The sequence below is a fragment of the Rhinolophus sinicus genome, linkage group LG06 (genome assembly GCF_036562045.2).
Source record: "Rhinolophus sinicus isolate RSC01 linkage group LG06, ASM3656204v1, whole genome shotgun sequence".
Classification (NCBI taxonomy): domain Eukaryota; kingdom Metazoa; phylum Chordata; class Mammalia; order Chiroptera; family Rhinolophidae; genus Rhinolophus; species Rhinolophus sinicus.
The window spans coordinates 110407139-110431947 of NC_133756.1; the positions used below are offsets into that span (position 1 = coordinate 110407139).

Sequence of the window (24809 nt, forward strand, 5' to 3'; positions counted from 1 at the left end):
GCTCTCTTTGTCTATTCACACTTACACCCCTGGCCCAAATGAGGAAGAATGGTTGGCAGGTTGGAGAGGAACGTAGCAGCTACGGATATGGCCAGCTGTGGACTCTTTCGTGTGCCTTTTGCCAGAGGAAGAAGGCTTAACTCACTTGTGAACTTTAATTCTGATCATATTCTAGATTTAAAGTCTAATTATTTAATAATTTACGTAAATCTGTATGCCTTTACAAGAAAGAAATTTTATCCTTAGGAATCCGTTGGCTGAATTTGTATCTTTGTTATGAAATGGAAAGCTTTGATTTGACAATCTAAACAATTTAATTTATTAGTGGCAGCCAGTGATCAAAGCAAAACTCTTACCAAAATAAATAAATAAATAAAAATGCCCTGTTCAGAATTGATATATAATGAAGAGGATAATTTGTAACTTTCTTAATTATTTTCCCTGCTCTAGTGTCTTAGTGGTTTACATCCATAAAATCTGTGTATATATATATATATATATATATATATATATATATATATATATATATATGATCTTTACCAAGAACAATAAATGATGGCTGATGTTTTATTGATTTATGCTAGTCTGAAAAATTAATATCAGACCCGGTCTTATTTTACTATAATATAAGACCAGGTCATATAATATAATATGATATAATATAATATAATATAATATGATATAATACAGTGTCTTACATTAATTTTTGCTCCAAAAGACGTCTTAGAACTGATTGTCCAGCAAGGTCTTATTTTGCGGGAAACAGGGTAATTCTACACAAGTTTCAAAATTTGTCTGAGTCTTAGTAACTGCTGTTGTAAAATATTGATCATAATTCATACTTCGTAGAGCTGTTAGGAGAAACATACACTGCTCAGTGCTGACTTTTCTTGGAACTGAGTACAGAACTGGGATTTAGGAGACTTAGATTATAGTCAAGTTTTATGACTTTGGACAACTAATTTCCTTTCGCTGGGCCAGAGTTTCTCATCTATAAAATAAAGGGAATGTACCAGGTTCTTTCCAAGGTCCTTTCTACCTCTAAGTTCCTCTCTCTCTAAGAACACAAAGACAGCACAATCGGATATCAGTCATTCACTGTACTTTTAAAACCAAACTTACATTTCTAACATGCTATGATATAATTGATTTTCTAGTAGTCTAACCTCACTTTTGTTTCTGTTCCTCTCCAAGTCCTACCACATAAATTCTAAGTCCTACCACATAAATTTCAAGTCCCTTCACTAATTAAACAAAATTCTTTTATCTAACCTATTCTAGCCCAACCTATCTGCCTACCTGTTCCCATACAAATTCTATAAACTGTCCATTTAACTCTCACTTTTTCTCATGGTATTCCCTTGGCAGGAAATGCCTCTTCTCATTTCCTTTCCTCCATCTTTAGTTATTAAAATCCTAGTCATCCTCCAGAGCGAGCTGAAGCGTTAAACCCCTCCATGCACTCCTCTTTTGCCTCTCACTGCTGCATAAGCACCCCCCTTCTCTGGTTTCCCACTTGACTCAGTGCAGCTCTCACAAGTACCTAGTAGAAAGTACATAAGTCTTGAAACTAGAAAGCTTTTAATTTGAATTTGATTTCTATATAATTTTTCCCTGTATGGCCTTGTGATTTGTTTAGTCCCCAGGAGGCTCAGTTTCTTAAATGGGTATGATGAAACCTACCTAATGGTTGTTTTGCAGATTTCCTACCTTTATTCATGGAAAGCCTGAGATGTAATAAATGCTCAAAAAGTGCTTGATCATGGTCTATCCTGCTCTGACATTTTTTCTTACCTCACAATTGTCCTGATAGGTTTTATTTTTTTTTAATTTAATGTGAAAACCTCTAAAAGGCAAGGGTTATGTCTTGTTCTTTATAACACAGCAACTTCTTACAGTCCCTTTACAGCTAAGAAGTAATTTTCTCACTCATGTATTCTTTTAATCTTAAAAGTCATGTTCATTGTAAAAAAATAAGGGAATTCAGAAACTCAAAAGGAAGAAAATTACATCTACAATAATCTCACAATTGTGAGATAACTACTGCCTGGATTTTTGTTATTTAGAAATTTTCCTATGTGTCCATATATATATACATGTTTGTAAACATGTATAAAATATGTATATAGAAAATATGTATTAGGATTTTTCCAAATAACTTTTATTGAACACATCATACATATCTACCTTATCAAATATACTCCCTTGTATTTTAAGATATTCATGATTTCCATTGATTTATTTAACTAATAATGAAAATCCACATAACTAAATCTTTGATTAATAGTTTCTTTGTCATAAGTTTCTGTAAGTGAAATTTTCAAGTACAATGATATGTATTTAAGGTTTTTGTTTAATGTTATTCCCTCCCAGGTACTTGCATCAATTCCCAGTCTAACCTATAATGTTTAATAGTGCTCCAAAATACTTTAGAATTCACCGAAATATGTAATCCTCATTAAGATCTTTGTAGTAGGAATTACTGCTTCCTACTTATATACATTCTACTTGGTACTTATGAGAGCTGCACTGAGTTAAGTATTTTACATATTTTAAAATGAGGCCAAAAGAAAGGTACGGTACCTTTTAGGGATACATCTAATTAATGGCAAAGCTGGGAACTCCTATGTAGTAGTCTAAGCTTAATATTCCTTTTCTCTACACAATAGCTTTATCCATTCATTTGCTCATTTAATGCGTATTTTGAGTGTCTAGTTAGATGATAAGGCTATTGTGCTGAACACATTTCCCACCATCATAGAACTTAAAACCTGGCAAGGAAAGCAAATATTAATTGAATAAGTAGCTAGTTCTAAATCATAGTAAGGCTATAAAAGTAAAGAAAAATGTCACATGCATATGTAGCAGGTGGACCTGACCTATAGGCAAAAGTTAGGAAAGGACTGCTTTGAATATAGGCCATCTAAGCAGAAACAGCACAGCTAAGTATGTTTCAGCAAGACATGGGGGGCAAATAGGAGGGAAACCCTTCCATACAAGGGTTTCTCAGTACCAGCATTATGACATTCTGGGCTGTATAATTTTGTGTCGTGGGAGCTCTCCATTGCATTGTGGGAGGTTTAGCAACATTGCTGACCTCTACCCGTAGACACCGATAACACCCACCAGTCATTTATAACAACCAGAGGTCCTCGTGGAGGCAAAATCACCCCTGCTTGAGGACCACTATTGTAGACTTAAGAAAAAGCAGTTATGAGAGGGGCATGGTACTTTCTAGGAATTTATACAAGTCCAGTATGACTAGCGAATGGAATATGAAGTGGACACTAGTTCCAAATCCAGCAAGGTTCATACATGCAGGACCTTGAAGAGACTTTCATTATTTTGGACTGTATTTAAAGAGTGCTGGGAGGCCAACAAAACTTGTGAATAACAGAGTTGTATGATTCGGATATACGTTTAGAAAAGATCACTTTCAGAGTTCTAGGTCAAAAGAAAGGGTCAAGAACATACGTGAGGGAAACATTTAGGAAGCTTCTGAAGTAATCTATGTAAGAATATAGATAATTCCTGTGGATATAGAGAAAGTAATACAGATTCTAGAAATATTTAAGACAATTAGTAGGATTTAATAATTGACAGGCTGTTGGAAGTATACAAAAGAGATTGTCAAAGATGATTGCTAGATTTCTGACTTGTAAAACTGGGTGGATAGAAGTGTCATTCAACAAAATAGGTAAAATAGAGGAGAATGGAGTTTCAAGCAGAAATTCAACATTTAGTGGTGATCATAATGAGTTTGAGGTGCTATTAACACATTCATCTACTCAGCAAGCAGTTGGAAAAATGGGCCTGAGTTCAGAGAAGGGAAGTGAATTAGGAAAAGATTTAGAAGTTATCATCATAAGTGTGGTTAATCAATAACAGGAAGGAAAATTGAAAATTCACAAATATGTGGAAATTAAACAACACACTCCTGAACAACTGAAAGGTCTAAGAAGAAATAAAAAGGAAATATATATATAGAAACAAATGAAAGTGGGAACATGGAAACACAACATATCAATATTTATGGGATGCAGCAAATGCAATTCTAGGAGGATTGTTTATAGCAATGAATTCTTACAGTAATAAAAAGAAGGACCTCAAATAAATAACCTAACTTTTCACTTTAAGGAACTAGAAAAAGAAGATAAGTCCAAAGTTAGCAGTAGGAAGGAAATAACAAAAATAAGAGCTGAAATAAATGAAATAGAGACTTGAAAAATAAAAGATCAGCAAAATTAAGAGCTATTTTTTAAAAAAATAAACTAAATAGACACATTTTTAGATAGAGTAAGAAAAAAAGAGAGAGGATTCAAATATTTAAAATCAGAAATCAAACAAGAGACTTTACAATTGATAGCACAGAAATACAAAGGATCATAAGAAACTATTATGATCAGTTACATAAAACAAATTATTAATAGATGACCTAGATGAAATGGATATATTTCTAGAAACATGCAACCTATCAAGACTGAATAATGAAGAAACAGAAAATCTGACCAGAACAATAATGAGCTAAGGAAATTGAATCATTAATCAGAAATTTCCCAACAAAGAAAATTCCAGTAACAGATGACATCACTGGTGAATTCTACCAAATGTTTAAAGAAGACTTATTACCAACGCTTTTCAACTCTTCCAAAAAATTGAAGAGGATGGAACACTTCTTAACTGATTTTACAAGGCCAGTATTACCCTGATACCAAAGTCAGACAAAGACAGTCCAAGAAAAGAAAATTAAAGGCTAATATCGCAAACAAACATCGATGCAAAAATTCTTCACAAAATATCAACAAACTGAATTCAACAGCAAATTAAAAGGTCATGTACCATGAACAAGTGGGATTTATCCCTGGGATGCAAGTATGGTTCAGGATACACAAACCAATATATGTGATATACCACACTAATAGAATAAAAGAAAAAAAAAATTATATGATCATCTCAACAGATGCAGAAAAGGCATTTGACAAAGTTTACCATCCTTTCATGATAAAAATTTTCAATTAATTAGATTTAGAAGGAATGTTACTCGACATAATAAAGACCGTACCTGACTAATCCACAGCTAACACCATACTCAGTGGTGAAATGTTGAAAGTTTTTCACTAAGATCAGGTATAAGACGTGGATGTTTACTCTCGTCACTTCTTTTCAACATAGTACTGGATGTTTTAGCCCAAGTAATTAGGCAAGCAAAAGAAATAAAAAGGCATCCTGATAAATCAGAAAGGAAGAGGTAAAATTGCCTCTCCTTGCAAATGGCATGATCCTATATATAGAAAATCCTGAAGACTCCACAAAAAAAACTATTAGATCTAATCAATGAATTCAGTAAAGTTGCAAGTTACAAAATCCACATACAGAAATTAGTAGACTTTCTATACACTAACAATGAAAAAGCTAAAAAAAAGAAATTTAGAAAACAATATTTGCAATAGTACCAAAAACAATAAAATACTTAGGAATAAATTTAACCAAGGAAGTGAAAATTGCAAAATATTGATGAAAGTAAGTGAAGAAGACACAAATAAATGGAAATATATCCCATGTTTGTGGATTAGAATAATTAATATTGTTTAAATGCCCATTGTAACCAAAACAACGTATAGATTCAGTGTAATCTCAATCAAAATTCCAATGGCATTTGTTACAGAAATAGAAAAAAAAATCCTAATATTCATTTGGAACCACAAAAGACCCAGAATAGCCAAAGCAATCTTGAGCAAGAACAAAGCTGGAGTGATCACACTTCCTGGTTTCAAGTTGTATTTCAAAGCTCTAGCAATCAAAACAGTATTGTACTGGCATGAAAACAGACAAATAGACCAATGGAAAACAATAAATAGAGAGCCCATAAAGAAACCCTCACATATACAGTCAACTTATCTTTGAGAAAGTCACCAAGAAGACAATGGAGAAAGGATAGTCTATTTACTAAATGGTGTTGGGAAAACTGAATATCCACATGAAAAAGAATGAAATTGAACTCTTATCTTATACCATACATAAAAATCAACTCAAAATGGATGAAACACTTAAACATAAGACATGAAGTTATAAAACTACTAGAATAAAATACAGGGAGAAAGCTCCTGGACATTGATATTGGCAGTAAGCTTTTGGATATGGCACCAAAAGCACAGGGAAAAAAATAAAAAATAAAAATAAAAAAAATAAAATAAAAAATAAATAAATGAGACTAAATCAAACTAAAGAGATTTTGCTCAACAAAGGAAGGAAAAATCAACAAAATTAGAATGACAACCTATAGAATGAGAGAAAATATTTGCATACTATCTCACTGGTAAGAGGTTAATATCCAAAATATATAAGGAACTCATTTAACTTAACAGCAAAAAGATTAATAACCCATTTTAAAAATGGGCTAAGGACCTAAATAGAAAAATTTCCAAAGAACACATGCAAATGGCCAAGAGGTATATGAAAAAATGTTCAACATGACTAATCATTAGGGAAATGCAAATCCAAACCACAATGAAACATCACCTTCTACCTATTTGGATGGCTCTTATCAAAAAGTCCAATGATAACAAGTGTTGGCAAGGATGTGGAGAGAAGGAAAAGCTTGTACACTGTTGGTGGTGATGTAAATTGTTACAGCCACTATGGAAAACAGTGAAGAGGTTTCTAAAAAATAAAATAAAATAAAAAATAAAATAAAATAAAATAAAATAAAAATAAAATAAAATAGTACTACTGTATGAGTCATCAATTCCTGTTCTGGGTATATATCGAAAGGAAATGAAATCAGTATTTTGAAGACATTTCTGTACCCCTATGTTCACTGCACTACTATATTCACAGTAGAAATATATATATATAAAAGTGTCTGTCAATGGATGAATGATTAAAGAAAATGGAGTGTGTGTGTGTTTATGTATCTGTATATTCATATATGTTTATTATACATAATATATATTGTATATATATTATATATAATATATATATTATATGTAATACACACACAAACACACACACACACACACACACACACGGAATATTATTCAGCCTTTAAAAAGAAGAAAATCCTGTCACATACTACAAAATGGATGAACCATTATTCCATGAAATAAGCTGGACATAGAAAAACACATACTACATGATCTTACTTGCATATGAAATCTAAAGTAAAGTTGAACTCTCATCAATAGTGGTGTTTACCAGGGGCTGGGGGTTATAGAGGGGAAGGGGAGATGTTGGTCAAAGGGTATAAACTTTCCATAAGATGAATAAGTTCTGAAGACCTAATGTACAGCTATAGTTAATAATACTGTGTTGTATACTTGAAATTTGCCAAGAGAGTAGATCTCCAGTGTTCTCACCACACACACACACACACACACACACACACACACACACACACACACACACGGTAATTATATGATGTGATAGGATATGTTAATTAGCTTAATTGCAGTAATCATTTTACAATGTATACATATATTAAATATGTTTACACTTTAAATATAGGCAACTTTTTGTTTGTCAATCATACCTCAATAAAGCTGAAAAAAATAAAAGTAACTAATAAACTCTTTACATACTTAAAAAAGGTTAGGGTTATCAGAGAGTGCTGAGGTTGCACCTTTTCACTTCTTTATTCCCAGCCGCTCATCAATCTATCGGTTCATGAAACATAATGAAAGAACTTGTGCCCAGGGGAATTATTTTTCAGGACACATACACATATGTATTTTGCTCTCGAACAGTTTAAAATGGAGTTAAGGAGATGAATCTTAGGCACAAAAAGCAATGTGAGAACAATACCAGGCAGTGTATAATCAAGTACTAAATTGGGCTGTGCAGACAATACATGCTATAGGCATTCAGAAAAAGGAATCTGTGTGGGCTGAAGTTGTCAGGGAAAATCTCACAATAAGATGGGCCCTTATCTGATCTTTATGGGATGACAGGATTTTGAAATGATTTTACTTGAAACCCCGTTTTTTTGTCCTTTGTGTAAGATATATTCATCCTGCTATCTTTCTGGTCCTATAAATTAGAATCTATGATTGCTTAGAAGGCCAGCATTCTTAGATTTTTCTTTCTCAAGAAATCCAGAGTCGGCATAATACATTCCCAAGGTACATGTAGAAGGCTCTTTGGGAATATGCTGGATGCTGAGGGATTGTGGTGGGGAATTTAAAGGGATCTTTGCAACCATGTTTTTCTAAATCCATGTTTACTCTCAGGCTGTGTTTTCAAGTAGCTCTCAATAGGACCAGTACTGTGCTCCTCGTGGGTGTTTAACTGGCATTTAAAAAAAAAAAAAAGACAAGGAAAGATTGTGAGAGTGTTTTTTGGTTATAACAGCAATGTGGGGCGTGTACTATTTACAATTAATGGTCAAGAACTGGAAGGGAGGTGAGGGCTGTAGGAGACAGTGCCACACAATAAAGAATTGTCCTCCATTCTATACTTTCAAATATATAACTGGACTATCCTTTATATTAGAAACCTAAATAAAATTCCCTGAGCCCAGAATCTAACTCCATTTTACATGTGTGACACAAAGCATCTCTTGCATGGACTTGATATACACTGAAATTTTCAAGAATACATACAACTGCTGTCATACGAGGCATTATTGTTCATCATTGTGCTTAGAACTTTATGAGGAGTTTTCACCAGTACAGGATATTACATCACTGATAGCAATGGGGCTTGAGACGTTTGAGGAATCAATGCCATATGCCGTCGTCTTTCTATACTGGGGACACCAAAAAAATGTATACAAGTGGATACTTGGGTCAATATTGCTCAAGCCGTAACGTTGCTCACGTAGGTCGCTGTAATCAGAAGTGTCTGGACGCTGATGGTAACCACGTTGAGCACCTCTTGTAATTGCAGAAGTCAGAGGTGACTTGTATTCATCTTTTGTTGTCAGTATATATTGAACATTAAAATTTTATTACAGTTTTCCTTTCTTAAAACATGTATACCTTTTTTTGGCACCCTCTGTATATGTGGGTGCAAGTACCTGACCATGTAATCATGTTTTTGGTGGAATTTTATCTGAGCACTTCCATTGAAATATACTTTTTAAAAATTTCAACTCTTTTATTTCTTCTTTATATTATGTTGAATTTTTCAATCCTATGTGAAAGTAGGTTATATGACTTAATATTTATCATGATAGTAAATGAGACATTAAAAATATTTGTATATAAATGGAGTGTCATATCTAAAAAGGTTAAGAGTCACTGACTAGGCACTGGTGTCTTGAGAAATTTGCTCTGGGTTTTGGAATTGGAAGATCTAATATTTGAGTTCTACCCGTCCCTTCGCTATAAATCTCAACAATTCATTTAGTCGTTATGCTATTTTTCCTCACTGAATACAAAGGAGTGATGACAACATCTTCAAGGCTGATGTGAGCATCAAGAATCAAGTGGGATCTCTACCTACTTTCTGAACTGGGGCCAGAGTACCCATGGGCGTACACAGTGGTATGTATGTCAGTGGGTACTCGAAGCCATGAGTAAACATTGCACAGTCTTCTTGGCTTATTAAATCTGGTGGTCAGAGAGGAATATAAAACATCACTTTATAACAAATACAGAGATATTGGTGGCTTGAATTTAATATTTACATGAATTTTTAAGATAGCAAATGAGACACTCAAGACATTCCATTTGGTTCCTATACCTCCAAGGGTAATAAATACATTCTCTTCCGCCTTTAGGGATACTTTGGTAGAAAATCCTGAGAAACTCTGAAATGCTTTGTAATTTGTAGATCAGTTACCATTATCTCAATAAAACTCCAAGGAGGATGCATGAAATTCCAAAGATATTAAAGCAATTCAGGGATTATAATGAGATAACGAAACTTCCTGAGAATTCCCCTTAGGGCCGGTTGGTAATCATATGGAAGTCCTGAAAGGTCTACAAACAGCTGCAGGGAATCATCTATGTATTTAGAATAGTCAAGAGGAACTAGAACATATTTTTATCTTTCTCCATACCTCTATCAATTCAATCTTCTTTATGGCTAAAACTCACCACTGATTAAATTTACTATGTACCAGATAGTAGGCCAAGCAGTTTGTGCCCCATCTTTATTTCAATCCTTACAACATCCCTGTGTAGTAGGTTTGTTATCTTTATTTTGCTGAATTATACCCTGTGGCAGAGAGAGGTTATATTTGCCCAAGGTCACACAGCTGTAAGTGACAGAAAAGAAATTGAAACTCAAGTTGTTATTTTTTTTTCTCCAAAGTCTAAGAGCTGTTAGTTTCTGAGAGAGAACAGATTCCAAGTTCTAAGGTGTTATATGGCCCCTTGCTCAACTGGCATTCATCTGAGTGTTGAGCCATGATGACCTTAAACAAATAGACAGCATTTCTAACAGATTCCCAGCTTATGCTGATGTTTTGAAAGACAAGACTTTGAAAACTACTGCAAGAGACCCTAGAGCAAAAGCTGGCAAACCACCAGCTAAGAAATGTCTTTTACATTTTTAAATGGTTGAAGAAAATTAAAAGAAAATTAATATTTCCTGACATGTGAACAGTATGTGAAATTTAAATTTTAATGTTTATTAATAAAGTTTGGGTGGAACAAATTATGTAATGTCTAGGGCTGCTTTCTCAGTGTAACATCAAAGTTGAGTAGTTGGAACAGAGTTGAGTAGTTGTGACAGTGATCTTATGGCTCGCAGGCCTAAAACTGTTACTATCTGGCCCTTTACAGAATCAGTTTGCTTACCACTCCCTCCTCTCTAAGAAATTGTCGGTCTCACCTGCACATTGGGCTCACCTGAGGAACTTTATAAAATCCTGATGCCTGGCTACCATTGCCAGAGATTCTGATTTAATTGACCTGGAATATAACCTAGTGGATCCATAACATTTAAACATATCTCTGTGTCCTGCCTAAATAAAACAAACCCGAAAGCAAGCAAACCTACCAAAGTTATTCTGTGTATAAGAAAGTTCTAATAGTCAAATCTCCTTATTTCATAGAGAAGGAAAATGTACACAGATATGAATTATTTATCCCTATTAATGGTTGTTGCTGTTATTGTATCATTAGTAAATTATAATTGCATATTGCTTGAATATTTTCAAAAAAACATTTTACATAAACTAGGTTATATTCTAAAAGTATTGTATGCTTGTCTTAATCTGTTTGGGCAGCTATAGTAAAATGCTACAGACTGGGTGGCTTATAAACAACAGAAATTTCTTTCTGTCAGAGAGCCTGGAAGTCCAAGATTAAGGTGCCAACAGATTCAGTGTCTGGTGAAGAGTCTGCTTCCTGGTTGATAGTCCTCACATGGTGGAAGGGGCAGGGGGGCTTTCTGTGGTCTCTTTTAGAAGGGCATTAATCCCATTCAGAAGGACCTAATCACCTCTCTACAGCCTCACCTCAAAATATTACATCTAGGATTAAGTTTCAGCATATGGGTTTTGAGGGAACACAAACATTCAGTCTATAGCAATGTTTATTGGGGGGGAAAAAAAAGAAATACAAAGGAAATATATGTTGATGTCAGGTGCATGACTCAGTGCATGAGGTAAACATTGATTAGCAACAAGTTTACTCCATAGTCACCTTTTCACTTCAGAACCAAATAAAGTAGTTGGCTTGTGTTTAAAGGCCATGCTGTAAGAACAGTATAGCACACACTAGAATTACATGCCTTCCGGAGGCACTCAGGAGCTTAGATCACTCAGGAATAGATAGGTTCTTGTCCCTTATGCCATGATTATCCCCTGACCCGTACTCATTGAGAACAGTAATAGGCAAATCCGCTTGCAGGTCTTAGAATGTCCTTCCTTCCTGTGTCTTCACTTCTCTCATTTACTGAGAGGATAGTTAGATAAATAGTTCATTGTGGGTGAGGCCGCTGTAGTATACAGAAAGGCATAAAATTAAAAAATGTAAAGTCATGTCTAACTTATCTTCCTAAGCCAAGTCTCAATCCCCAATGATCAGCACTGTCAAAATTTTACACACACACACACACACACACACACACACAAACACACTCTCACACACATTCATACGCACACGCACAAACACACTCTCACCTACTACAATTATATACAAATATACACACAAATATAGGCTCCTATTATACAAACTCTTTAGCAACCTTATTTTTTTACATTTAACATTATAACTTGGACATCTTTTGATATAAGAATATTCACATGTACCTTATACTGTTCTAATAATTGCATAGTATTCAATGCCATAGAAGAACTATAATCTTACAAAGAAGTCTTGTCCTAATGGATATTTACAATAAACATGTATATGTAACATGTATGTGTATTTAGATCTATAGGTCTATTTATACCTATACCAATATCTATATCTATATCTAGGATAAAGTCCTGGAAGATGAATAACCACATCAAAGAGAATGTTCTTTTTATACTATTTTATAGCGTACCTTCCAAAAAGTTTTTACCAATTAATGCATTCCCATTAATTACTTAATATATCAATTTAAAAATATTTCCTAATTTTTATGCTTTTCCCTAAATATGAATATGGTGGAATATTTTTGTGTTTTGTGGTCTTTTTGTGAATTGCCACTTTATGTCCTTTGCCTTTTGTATTTGGTTTTATATTTTTGCTTATATATTTATGAAAATTCTTTGTATTTTAAGATATTTTCCATTGAATGTGTTGCAGATTTTTTTTTCAGTTTGTCATTGTATATAATTTATCCAAGCAGAAGGTTTTTAAAATTTTTTATATAGACACAATTATTTATCTTTTCTTTCTATGGCTGCAGGCTTCTCCACTCCAGTATTATACCCTCTAAAACCCAAAGCAAATCTGTTTTCTTCTAATATGTTTATGGTTTTAATTTTTGCACTTAATTCTTTGATCCACCTAGACTATTTTGGTGATGGGATTCATCCTTAATCTTCTTAGTGACGCTATGGGCTAAGTATTATCCCCATTTAATAAATATCCATTATACAAATGGTAAAAGAAAGAATCTGACATGGAAGTTACTTTCCAGGACTACTTGCTTGTGAGAGTTAGAGCCTAGATTTATTATGCTGCCTCCAAAACGATGTAGCCAGTTATAATTTCCTTCTACAATAGCAAATGTTATTCTTTTAGCAGGTACACTGACCTGTTGAAGCCTTTGCCTAAAAATAGGGTGTACTTATTAGTGGGGCATTGTCGCTAGAGTTAATGTCTCATTTCCTGCATCTATAAAATGAGAATAGTGAAGTCAGCTCTCCTAGTACACTTAACGAAAACTAGACAGTAAATCTATAGGCATAGCCTATGTCTATACTGCGATGCTGTGGGGTAGATAAGTGTATAGGAGCATTTTAAGCTGGTCTGTGAGTCCGAGACCCCTTCTTTATAATGGACACACATTAATATTGTATGTGAAGTCTTATCAGCAGAAGTCATCCCTGGTTGCCTTACCAGGGAAACCTACATGTGCTTTTTCACCTGTAACTTCATTTTTCTTTAATCCTTGCCTGTGAACTGTTCTGAGATTTGTAACGTTTTCCAGCCCTTTTGCTCTCTCCCTCCTGGGCCATCCAAATACCCTACGGTCTATTAAAATAATAAGAAGAAAGATATAAAGTTGCTCTCCCCCCACAATTCCTAATGGGAAAAAAAATTAACAATATTTATGCACATATTGAAAAACTGTGTTTTTTTTAAACCCTCTGAACCCCCAATAAAGACAGGCATTTAAAAATTCCCCTGTTTTTCATGGCATTGAGTTGCTATGTTTGGGTTCATTTATCGGGAAGAGCTGCAGGAAATGTGACCTGTTATGACCTCAGGAGAGGAAAGTGTTGTTAACTGAAATTCTTAGTTCTGCATTCTAACGCCATTAATAAAAGTTGTGGAATAACGACATTTGGGCATCCATGCCTTGTTTTAATGTCCTGGAAAGTTACTGGTTATGTTGCAAGTGTTTAAAATTTGTAATGACCTAGACTTATATGACAGATGGAACTGAGAATCGAATTAAGTGGCTGCCTTCTTTTACGATGCTAAAGAATCTCTAGCTTAAGACAAGATTGCCTTTTTCCTTCCTAAAAAAAGGCACAAACAATGACAGCCCAAAATAGCTATTTAGTCAGAACTGACGACACTTTCTGAACGCTTGTCATTAAGAGAGGAATAGAAAATCCTGCTTTTCTTCTTCCTTTAATTTCTCTCCCTTAAATACCTTGCATCCTCCTGAAGCTGCTTCACCTCATTGCCCAGGAGAAATGCCCAGTCGCTCTGACAGTACCTCAGCACCACTGCAGGCTCCAGAGGGGAGGTGGCTTATGCAAAACATATTAAAGAAAAATCCTAAAAGTCACTGCAGCTTTTTCTGGTGAGTTATGCTGATCTTCCCTGTTGCTGTAAGCTGATGGGGAACGTCGTGGCAAAGACATAACCACTCTTTTTCCTCCCACTATTTTTGCTGCAGTGAGAACTGTTCATTTCTGCTTACATTTCGCCAGATAGCTTTAGAATTCTAGCTGAGCATTAGGGCTTCCTACGGCTGGAAATAAGAGTTTAGAGCCTTAAATTGCACTTTGTCCTTTGGCTCAGTAAAAATTGAGTTAATTTGTGTCATCCGGTGCCTGATAGGAACGACAACAGACAGTAGGATCTGACGATGTTTCTGAATTAAGTTTTTTTTTTTTCCCCTTATGGATTCATGAGGGCAGAAGCTTTTATTTTTCTCTCTTGCTCTCTCAGTTCCAGAGCCAGCTGAACATATTACATTCAGCAGCAGTAGCTACTGAATCTGTGGTTCTGTTATCCCCTGGAATCTTCTGTCTTCATTCCAAACCCTTCCTCTATTATTGACTGTCATTTACCAATAAAGCTTCGTTTCGGAAAATTAGATGCACTGTCTTATTAGTGAGCCTAGCAACTTTAAATACCCCTGGAAGATGTGAACAGATATTACAGGACAGGGAAGTAAGAGAAGGTGGTACTTCTCAGCCACGTAATCGTAGATCACCCCCCGGGGAACCCAGCTTACATTTTAGGGGACTTTATGAGACAGTGATCCTTTGGTCTTGGTCTTATTTCACAGGCAAAAGCAGAATGAGATGTGTTTGCAGTGATTTGTACTATTTGCCAAACAGGGTGCTGCATCAGAATAGCCTGGAATATAGTGCAGAGCCCATATTAAACCTCCACAGGAAAAAGGGTTTCCTCTTCATTTACAGTCTGCCCGATGCAATCCCACTGTAAAGTATCTAATAGGATAACACCAGGGCTGTCCAGAAATATAAGTAACTCATTGGTTAAATTTCAATTCTTCACCTCCCCCCTTACCCCCCCCCCCATGCTTCCTGGGTGAGCTCATTCCCCCTTCCCGTTTTTTTTTGTTTTTTTTTTAAACCCAGTGATTTGAAATGCTAGAAGGAAAAGCAACTGAAGTCTTAACTTTCAGATGCTGAATTCTTGGCTAATTGAAATTACTGGGCACAATGCTATATATAGCCAATGAAGAGATTTTGAGCTCTCACTCAGTGCCTTCGAGACATGTCGTTTTGTAGTCAGAGAAAACAGAGATCAATGCATTTTCAAACTGACAGAGGGAACGGATGCTCCTTAGTAGCACATGCCCAGGACCGTGTGTGTGTGGGGCTTGCGCTGTGCTGAGAAGCTGAATACCGGTCCATATGCTCCTTATTTACTGCAATGTTCTTTGCATGTTACTGTGCACTCCGGACTAACGTGAAGGTAAGAGGAGGCGAGCCGGCAACTGGGCACAATATACATGTTAAACCAGCTGCAGAAAATGTCTACCTTGTGTAGCTTCAGGACTTTTCTGATTGCTGGCTGAGCAGACAGATTATTACAGGTGGTTGCAAGGGCTTTGTTTTATGGTTGCCGTGCTGCCTGGCTGGGGGAACATGTGGGAACGCTGCTGGGAAGTGACCTTCAGGTTTAACTGTTTGTAATTGAGGTTCACGCTCACACTTGGGGGGTGGAGTGGGGGGAGAAAAAGATGAAAATTATTTAGGTAGGCCGGAAGCGAGAAACAAGAGAAGGTAAAAAGCTATAGAGAATGCTTTAGAGCAGGATTTAAAGTCTTTCTTTTAAAAAGTGCTCTGAGCTGCCTGTGTTTGTGCAGTTTAATTGTTTGAGCTGGGGATTCAATTTAGTGGCTGTAATGTCATGAGGATGTGATCTGTGGGATACCTGACCATCCTACTCATATAAACACATTGCTCTTATTAGAAGTTGGTGATATTAATCATACAAGTCCTCAGCTCTGGGTGGGCTGTTTGCTTCAGCGGCGTGGGCGCCCTTACCCAAGCTTTGTCACCCCACTGACATTCACTTGCTTGGGCTAATGAGCCTCTGAAGTTGAGCCTAAGTTTGGGAGATTTCCCCCTTGTCAGGAAGGACGGCAATATTATTGGAGAGGTTTTCTGACACTGTTCATTCAGCACGAAGCCAGACAGGCCAGCTGTGGAATTCCAGTTGCATAATTTAAGTGAATTACATCCTCTGTTAGCATTTTGAACTTGTATTTTTTACTGAAGGAAGTCCAAAAGGAAAGTGATTGCCTTTCAGAAAAAAAAAAAAAAAAAATAAAAGGGCAGTTAAGACTGAATACATAAAATAGCAATCTTAATGTGTGTGTATATATATATGTAAATGTTAATGTGTGTGTATATATATATGTAATGTGTGTGTATATATATATGTAATGTGTGTGTATATATATATGTAAATGTAAAGTGTTTTCCCATTTTATTTTACTAGGGGAGTATTTTAATATGTCTGGGTACTAAAGTTTCATTTTCAGTGTTAACAAGTTGTACTAAAGAACTCCCTGCTGCTCACTCTTTTGTAAGCCTTTTTGTTTTCTATTTGAATTTCAAACAGGTAGTATTTATGTTTTGATGACCAATTCTTTTACAACCACAGTCTGGAAGCATTCTGTAGATCACTTTGCAGAGCTCTGGCAGAATTTACTTTTTACTACTTTTAAGATTAACTTCAGCAATCGGTTTTTCCATGCATGTGCTACAGTAAACAATGTGAAAGGAGATATTTAAATCCTAGAGAGTGTGCCCAAATATCAACTTGAATTTCTCCATTACCATCTCCTGTTTCCCATTTTGGATATGGCATGCACTGTTTTGTTATCTCAATGAATTGTAAATGTTTTCCCTCCTCATCTTTTTTGAAGGTGAAAAGTGATCTTTTTTTTTTCAGGGAAAATTCCGTAAATAATTTAGATTAAGAAATAATTGATTTTGATATTTCCTTGTTATATTTCAGAAGTGAAGGAAAACATGAGTCCAGAGTTTCTTTGATATGGTTTTTAGGAAATCCCTTTTTCACTCTCTACTATCAGTGGTCTTTGTGGGTTTAGCTTTAAGTTTTTCTCACTTATATTCATAAGCAAAGGAATGAAAAGACTTTCACCAGCAATATTTTAATTCAAATGACTTTTGGATAATAAATTCTTAGTACTTTGGCTAACCTGTACTGAGAGATGTAAGCATTTCTGATACATTAATCAACAGAGACTCCAACCATGTACATTGCCACAGACAACATATATAACCTTGCTTTGAGTAGCTTAACTTCAATTTTAAGTGTGCTTATGCCTTTTCAATAGTTAGCTTTTGTGCTTTTTTGCAAATGTTTTAATTTTCTTTTAGGGTTGTCTTTTTCTTCTAAAATAGCAAGGTTTGCAAAAGAGTTTGCAATTCACTTGTGGTCTGATATTTTACCAAGTTTTTACAATAAAGTCGTACCTGATGTTTTTATTTTTAAGTTTTGTTTTATTTTATTTTACCCCTTTAAAGCTTTTGGTTTCATTTCTGTGATACCCAGAATTACATACATGTATGAAATTTGCACACACTTGTTTAAAGTTATCAGAATGTGACTCATGGGGCATCATTTATTCATTCATCTTTCAAAAATTTTCGAAAGACAACTGTGATTTATGCACTGTACTAGAGTCTGGGAAACTAAGATCAATAGAGAACAGTCCTTGCTTTCAAGAAGCTTCCAGTCTTGGAAAGGACACAGACATATAAACAAATAAGTGGTTTGAAATAGTGCAGGACCAGTAATGAGCACTTATCCAGACATTATAGGGACAAAACAAAACAGAACACTGGCTAATTTTGCATGGACTGGGTAAGAAAGGTTTTATTGTGAAGTCACCTCTGAATTGAATCTTGACAGCTAATGGAGTTTGCCCAAGCAGCCTGGAGTGAGGAAGGTATGCCTGGTAGAGGGAATGACAAAAGCACGGAGCTAAGAAGCAGAGCACTTTGAAGAGCTGCGAATAGTTTGAAATGGATGGAGCATGGGGTCTTGCAAGACTGAACAGTGAACTAATAGGGTAAAACAAATAAATGTGAGGTGAAGCCAATACTTTAAGAATTGATTGAGGAATTATCACAAGCTAGCTCTTTAGAAGCTGTGTGACTTTTCCACCTATTTCTAGAAGGAGAGATTTCTACAGAAGGAAAAAAAAAAAAAGGAAACTTCTAATCAAATGGTATTAGGTATGTTCTGTTTTCTTGTTAGCTATAAGTTGTTTGAGTTTGATAAACATTCATATCATATTGGCTTGGGTTTAACTTTTTAAAGAATATGATTTAGAACAATTAAATCTGATTCTGCTCACCCTAAAAGGAGCAATGTGATCATTGTATAGATGTATAATTCCTCTTCCATTTCAAATTGCCTACGAATATGTTGTACAAAAAGTACCTCTTTGATAAAACATATAGGAGGTTTGTTGTACCAGATTTCCATATATTTTTGTCTATATAAATGACTGTTTTTGAAAATAATATTATTGATAAAATCTTACATCTAGGAGATACCTTTTGCTTTTCTAAATAATTGATATTTCTCATCTCATGATTTCCCTACTTTCATCCTACTACTACTATAAACATACCCATATACACTCACAAACCCACAATCTCTGAAATATGAATGGAAAATATTAGACCCATTTCACAGATAACAAAACTAAGGTAGAAAAATAAAATGGCTAATTACTCTGTTCCACAGTGTATATCAGAAGCAGACCTGGTATAGGGCTCAGATCCCTTGATCTCTGATTTACTGTATTATGCTGCCTTCCCCATAGATTCAAGAATTCTGCTTTTATTTTGAAATTCCTTGAGAGTAAATATAAGAAGTTTAAAAAAAAAAAAAAAAAGAGTGCAGTAGAATGATTTTAAGCATGGATTTTCAGGATTTCAAAAGAACTGTTTGGGTCTATCTTCCCCAATATTGCATAGAAACTTTTTTGTACAAGAAACTTTTTAAATCTACCTCAAGTTTAATTTTTTCATCTGTAAAACAGGGATAATAATAGCTCTTAGGTAGTATAAGAATTATGTGAGATAAGGCATGTAAACACTGTAAAAATGTTCTTAGAATACAAGTATTCAATCAATTTAACTCATAATTGATAAAGTTGAGGCCACCACATAGGAGTAAGACTTCAGATTTGCCTTCTGTAAGAATCATTAAGAAATTCTAGGAACTGAGTCCAATTAAAAGGTATCGTAATTAATGAGAAGTGTATTCAGATATAATATCCCCTCTCCCACCACTTCCACCATCGCTACCACACATGCATATATGCTAACATGTAAGCTCTCTGGAAGTCAGGATTTCAGTCTGTTTTAAGTCTGTATTATCAGCATCAAGAACAATGCCATGTGCATTGTAGGTGCTCAATAAAGTTTTGTCAAATGATTGCATTAACTGTGTCATATATTTCTCTTTATGACTTGTTCAGCTTTCCCCCAGATTTATTTATCTTAATGCTTGTTAAATTATTTTGAGAGAAAGGAAAAACAAAATCATAGACTTTGAAATCACATAGGCTTGGGTTTGCGTACTGGATTTGGCAATCACAAACCGCTCGCACTTGGTCACATACTCTTTGGGATCTGCACAACCAGGTGTAGAGCTAGGTTGCAGGAAATCAGTAATTCAAACTAAAACGTTTTCTTGAATACTCACTCCAGAATTCAGACATTCACCATGCTCATTTCTACTGAGTTTGTTCAGTGAAGTTCCTCTTTCCAAACACCTCACTAAGCATTTGCTAGAATTGTTTTCTGCAATGGGAATCCCTTTTCTACATGGCAATGCTTGTCTAAATTCCCTTCTTCTGTAAGAGCTAGTACAGAGTGTCTGTCTTCCAAAAAGTTGACTCTAGCCGCACTAACTCCCTTACATTATCTCTCCTTTGATTTAGTGGGTGTAATTTCTCCAGCATTCATGGCAATGAATCTTATATTGACTTATGACATAAGTTGCATATTTATTTTCCATTGCTAGATAATTTTTCTTATGTTTGGGTACTGCCCTCATCATAGCTAGATTTTAAGAACTTTGAGGACAGGAACCATATTATACAGAGGGTGCCAAAAAAATGTATACACACATTAAGAAAGGAAAAAACACTATTAAAATGGTAATAACATATACCAATAACAAAAGATGCGTACAAGTCATATATATATATATATATATATATATATATATATATATATATATTCTTTTTTTTACCTCATAGTTTGTGTTTTAGGAATTCAAAAATTGTTTGAAGGACTGATTGAAAGGGAAACTTTCAGGAATTGTCCCTTATGCTGCTGATGCCTACTCTTTGCTAGCGTCCATGATATATTCCACATATTGATGCTTTTAATAAACATTATTTTTGTAGGCAGGGCTTGGAATCATGAATCAGAATTTTGGACAGTTTGTGTAGTACTATGCTTCATGGAAATCAGGGTGGCCCCTGTCCTGGTTCCAACTGAATAATTATCTCTTTCAGTAGGCTCATACTGCACTAGTCCTCACTGGACCCTTCTATTATGGCCTCCGAATGGTTGTGAGCTACTCAGTATATTGGGTTTGTCATACCTAAGCCTACTCAATATATTGGATTTACAATTTCTAATGAGGCTCTTTAATTCAAAACTTAAAAAGTAATACACGGAGTTAATTAATGAGGAATAAAGCAGTACAATGAGCAATAGCAATAATAGCTACCATGTATCAAGCTCTTACTATGAGCCACGGGCTACACCAATAATTAAGCACATATTCTCTCCAAACACTTTCCAGTGACCTATGATGTCAGCATTATCATCATTATTTTATAGATGAGGGAGACTGAAGTTTAGGGAACAAAGATAAATTGCTTCATGTCATACATTTATCCAGTTCCTGTAAATCTGGTTTTTAAATCAGGACTGTTCCAAACCTTTTTAAAATCTTCCTAAATAGATGATATAGATATATGACCTATAAATAATTAGTATGTTGCAGACAAATCAAATGCAGACAAATCCTATATATATATGGTAAGGAATTAAGTAAGTGGTAACATTGCATGTTTTACATAGTATGACTTTACCATTCCTTTTCATTGCTCTTTTTCTTTTTCATTATAGTTGACGTACAATATTATATTGGTTTATTGGTTTCAGGTGCACAACACAGTGATTAGACATTTGTGTACCTTACGGAGCGATCATCACAATATCTAGTAACCATCTGTCACTGTACAAAGTGATTATGATGGGATTATATTCCCTATGCTGCACATTACATCCCTGTGACTTACTTATTTTATAAGTGAAAGTTATCCCTTTTAATTTCCTTCACCTTTTTTGCCCATCTCCCTTCCCCCACCCCTCTGGTAACCAACCATCCATTTGTTCTCTGTGTCTATGAGTCTGTTTCTGTTAGTTCATTTGTTCTGTTGTTTAGATTCCACATGTAAGTGAAATCATATGATATTTGTCTTTCTCTGACTTATTTCATTCAGCATATGGGTAATACCCTCTAGGTCCATCCGTGTTTCACAAATGACAATTTTTCGTTCTTTTATATGGCAGAGTAATACTCCATTGTATATTGGAGATCACATCTTCTTTATCCATTCATCTATTGATGGACACTTAGGTTGCTTCTATATCTTGGTTATTGTAAATAATGCTGCAATGAACACAGGGGTGCATTATCTTTTTGAATTAGTGTTTTTGTTGTCTTTAAATAAATACCCAGGAATGGAACTGGTGGTCATTACTGTTCTTAATTTTTTGAGGAACCTCTGTACCATTTTCCGTAGTGGCTGCACCAATTTATAATCCCACCAGCAGTCCCCGAGGGTTCCCTTTCCCCCACCCTCACCAGCACTTGTTGTTTGTTGATTTATTGATGATGGCCATTCTGACAGGTGTGAGGTGATATCTCATTGTGGTTTTGATTTACATTTCATCTTTTCATGGGTGTGTTGGCCATCTGTATATCTTCTTTGAAGAAATATCTATTTAGGTTCTTTACTCATTTTTTAACCTTTTTTTTTTCAGGTGTTGAGTTGTATCAGTTCTTTATATATTTTGGATGTTAGCCCCTTCTCTGAAATATTATTTTCTGTCTCTTTTTGAAGTTCCTATTGTGTTCGTCCATTCTTCTCCTAAGTTCAGTGAGCATGTTTGTGACCCTTACTTTGACCTCTTTACCTGGTAGGCTGCTTATCTCTATTTTGTTTAGTTCTTTTTCTGGAGTTTTTGTCTTGTTCTTTTGTTAGGAACGTATTCCTTTGTCTCCTTATTTTGTTACATTCTTTGTGTTTGTTTCTATACATGAGGTAGAACAGCTCATCTCCTGGTCTTGAAAGCATAGCCTATATGAAAGGTGTCCTGAGGGGCCCAGGAGCACAATCTCCCCTGGTCAGTAGAGCCAGGAGCTCCAGGGGTGACCCCTGTGTGGGCCGCATGAACCCTCTTGTTATGGCTGAGCCACAGTTGCTTCGGGTGAGCTGGAGGTCAGGATTGGTCCACAGGCCCACCAACTGTGAGGCCCGGACAGGACTGCTGTGGGCTAGTTGAGGAATGGGCTGGCTCCCCAGGTAGGAGCTGCTTTGGAAGGGAATAGGTACCCATGGAGGCTGCCCGCTGGGTGTGGTGGGGGTGGGAGCCACTTTGAAGGGGAGTCTCTTGACTTCTTTCTAATAAGTGATGTTAGAATCAGAGTATGAGGCTTTCTTATGTATTCTACATTTATTCACCCACCAAATATTTAATGAACATCTATTATGTGTCAGGCAGTGGCCTTGTTGCGAAAAATACAGAGTGGAACAAGAGGGCCAACAATCCCTATCCTTATAGAATTTATGTGCTAGTAAGCTAGGCGAACAATAAAAACAAGAATTTAGTAAAATACACAGTGTATAATGATAACTACCAAAAAGAATCAAACATAGAAGGGATGTCAGAAGTGTGAATGTGGGGAAGGGTTAAGGTTACAGTTTTAGATACAGTGATTAGTGGGGATCTCACTAGGCAGGGGACCTGTGAGTAAAGACCTAACGGATGTGAAGGGAGTAACCATTCAAGAAAAGTTAACAGAAAGTGAAAAGGCTTTGAGGTGGGAGCCACATGGCATTTTGAGGAATGTCCAAGAAGCCAGGGTGTCTGGCAAGAGAATATCAAAGTGGGCAGATTATGCAGGGCTTTATAGGTTAGGCTTCTTCTCTTAGAGAAATGGGGAGCCAGCAGGGTTTTGAGCAAAGGAGACACGAATTGACTAATGTTTTAACAGGTCATTCAGGCTTCTGTGTTGAAAAAGAGACATTATGGGGACAAAGGCCGGAACAGGGAGACCAATTAGAAGTTCCTGCAATGATACAGGTGACAGAAGTTAATAGCTTGGATCAGGTTGGTGCCCGTGAGACTGGGGACAAGTTGTCCAATTCTGTATATAATTTTACTTTCGGTGTTTATTTTCTTCTTTATCAGGTCTTTTCCTGACCTGATACTGAGTTCACCTCAGCTGTAGGGAACTGGTTCTCAGCTCTTCTGTATTTGTATTAATTAGTATTAATTAGAGAAAAATGCTTTGCTCTATGGTTGCCATTGCAATTTTAATACTTTTTAATCCTCTGAACATTTGAAGAGTAGATTACTCAAAACGTATATCATGTATGTACAGTCAAAGGTTCAGTTTATTTTTGGCTTCAGATTTTCTGATCCTCAGTAGATGCTCACCCTGGTTCTGTAGTGAATCTATTCTAAGCTACCTGAGTGCCAGAATCATGTCTTATATGCATTTATACCCCCATTACCTAGCATGTGGCGAATGATCAGTAAATATTTGCTGAATGAGTGACTGACTAAATGAATGTTAGCTGCTCAAATAGCGGGGCACATTTTGCAGAGTGCCTCTTTAGATTCAGCATGGTACCATCAAACCAGGATAATACAGAAGAAGGAGAACAAACTTACTCTCAACAAAAACTTACTTTCCCTCTCTAATGGCAAATTATTGCCTCTTTTATGACAGTATTTCTCCAACATCAGAATTTATAGGGAAGCAGCCTGGAAATCTGGAAATAACCCTAGGTAATACTTATCATAAGTTTGGCAAATACTGTTATATGGCTTATGTTTGAAATTAAAGCAGTGAGTCAACGAGTTTGCTGAGAAACCATTATGTGTTACTATTTGCCTAGGTAACATATATATCCAAAGTTTTTCATGCTTTTTGGACTGCAACCCATAGTAAGACTATAATTTAAAAATTGCAACCCTGGGCGGTGGTTTAGCTCAGTTGGTTAGAGCGCGGTGCTCTTATCAACAAGGTTGCGGTTCGATCCCCGCATGGGCCACTGTGAGCTGTGCCCTCCACAACTAGATTGAAACAACTACTTGACCTGGAGCTGAGGGGTCCTGGAAAAACACACTTAAAATAAATAAAAGTTAAAAAATAAAATTGCAACTTGGTACAAGTTTCACAAAGCAA

General features: G+C 35.6%; 1 protein-coding gene across 8 annotated transcripts in view; it reads left to right on the plus strand.

Annotated features, from left to right (window-relative positions):
• Positions 1 to 24809, plus strand: part of DLG2 (discs large MAGUK scaffold protein 2) — a 1902684-nt gene that overhangs the window by 553473 nt on the left and 1324402 nt on the right. The window contains exon 1 of one of the 8 annotated variants that reach the window (XM_074335670.1): positions 15361 to 15728. The exons of 6 other annotated variants lie outside the window; for them this stretch is intronic. In XM_074335670.1, coding sequence (XP_074191771.1) covers positions 15687 to 15728 — 42 coding nt within the window. In that variant the 5' untranslated portion in view covers positions 15361 to 15686. Of the gene's footprint in view, positions 1 to 15360; positions 15729 to 24809 lie in introns of those variants that run through there. One more of the 8 variants, XM_074335675.1, reaches the window with a different exon arrangement.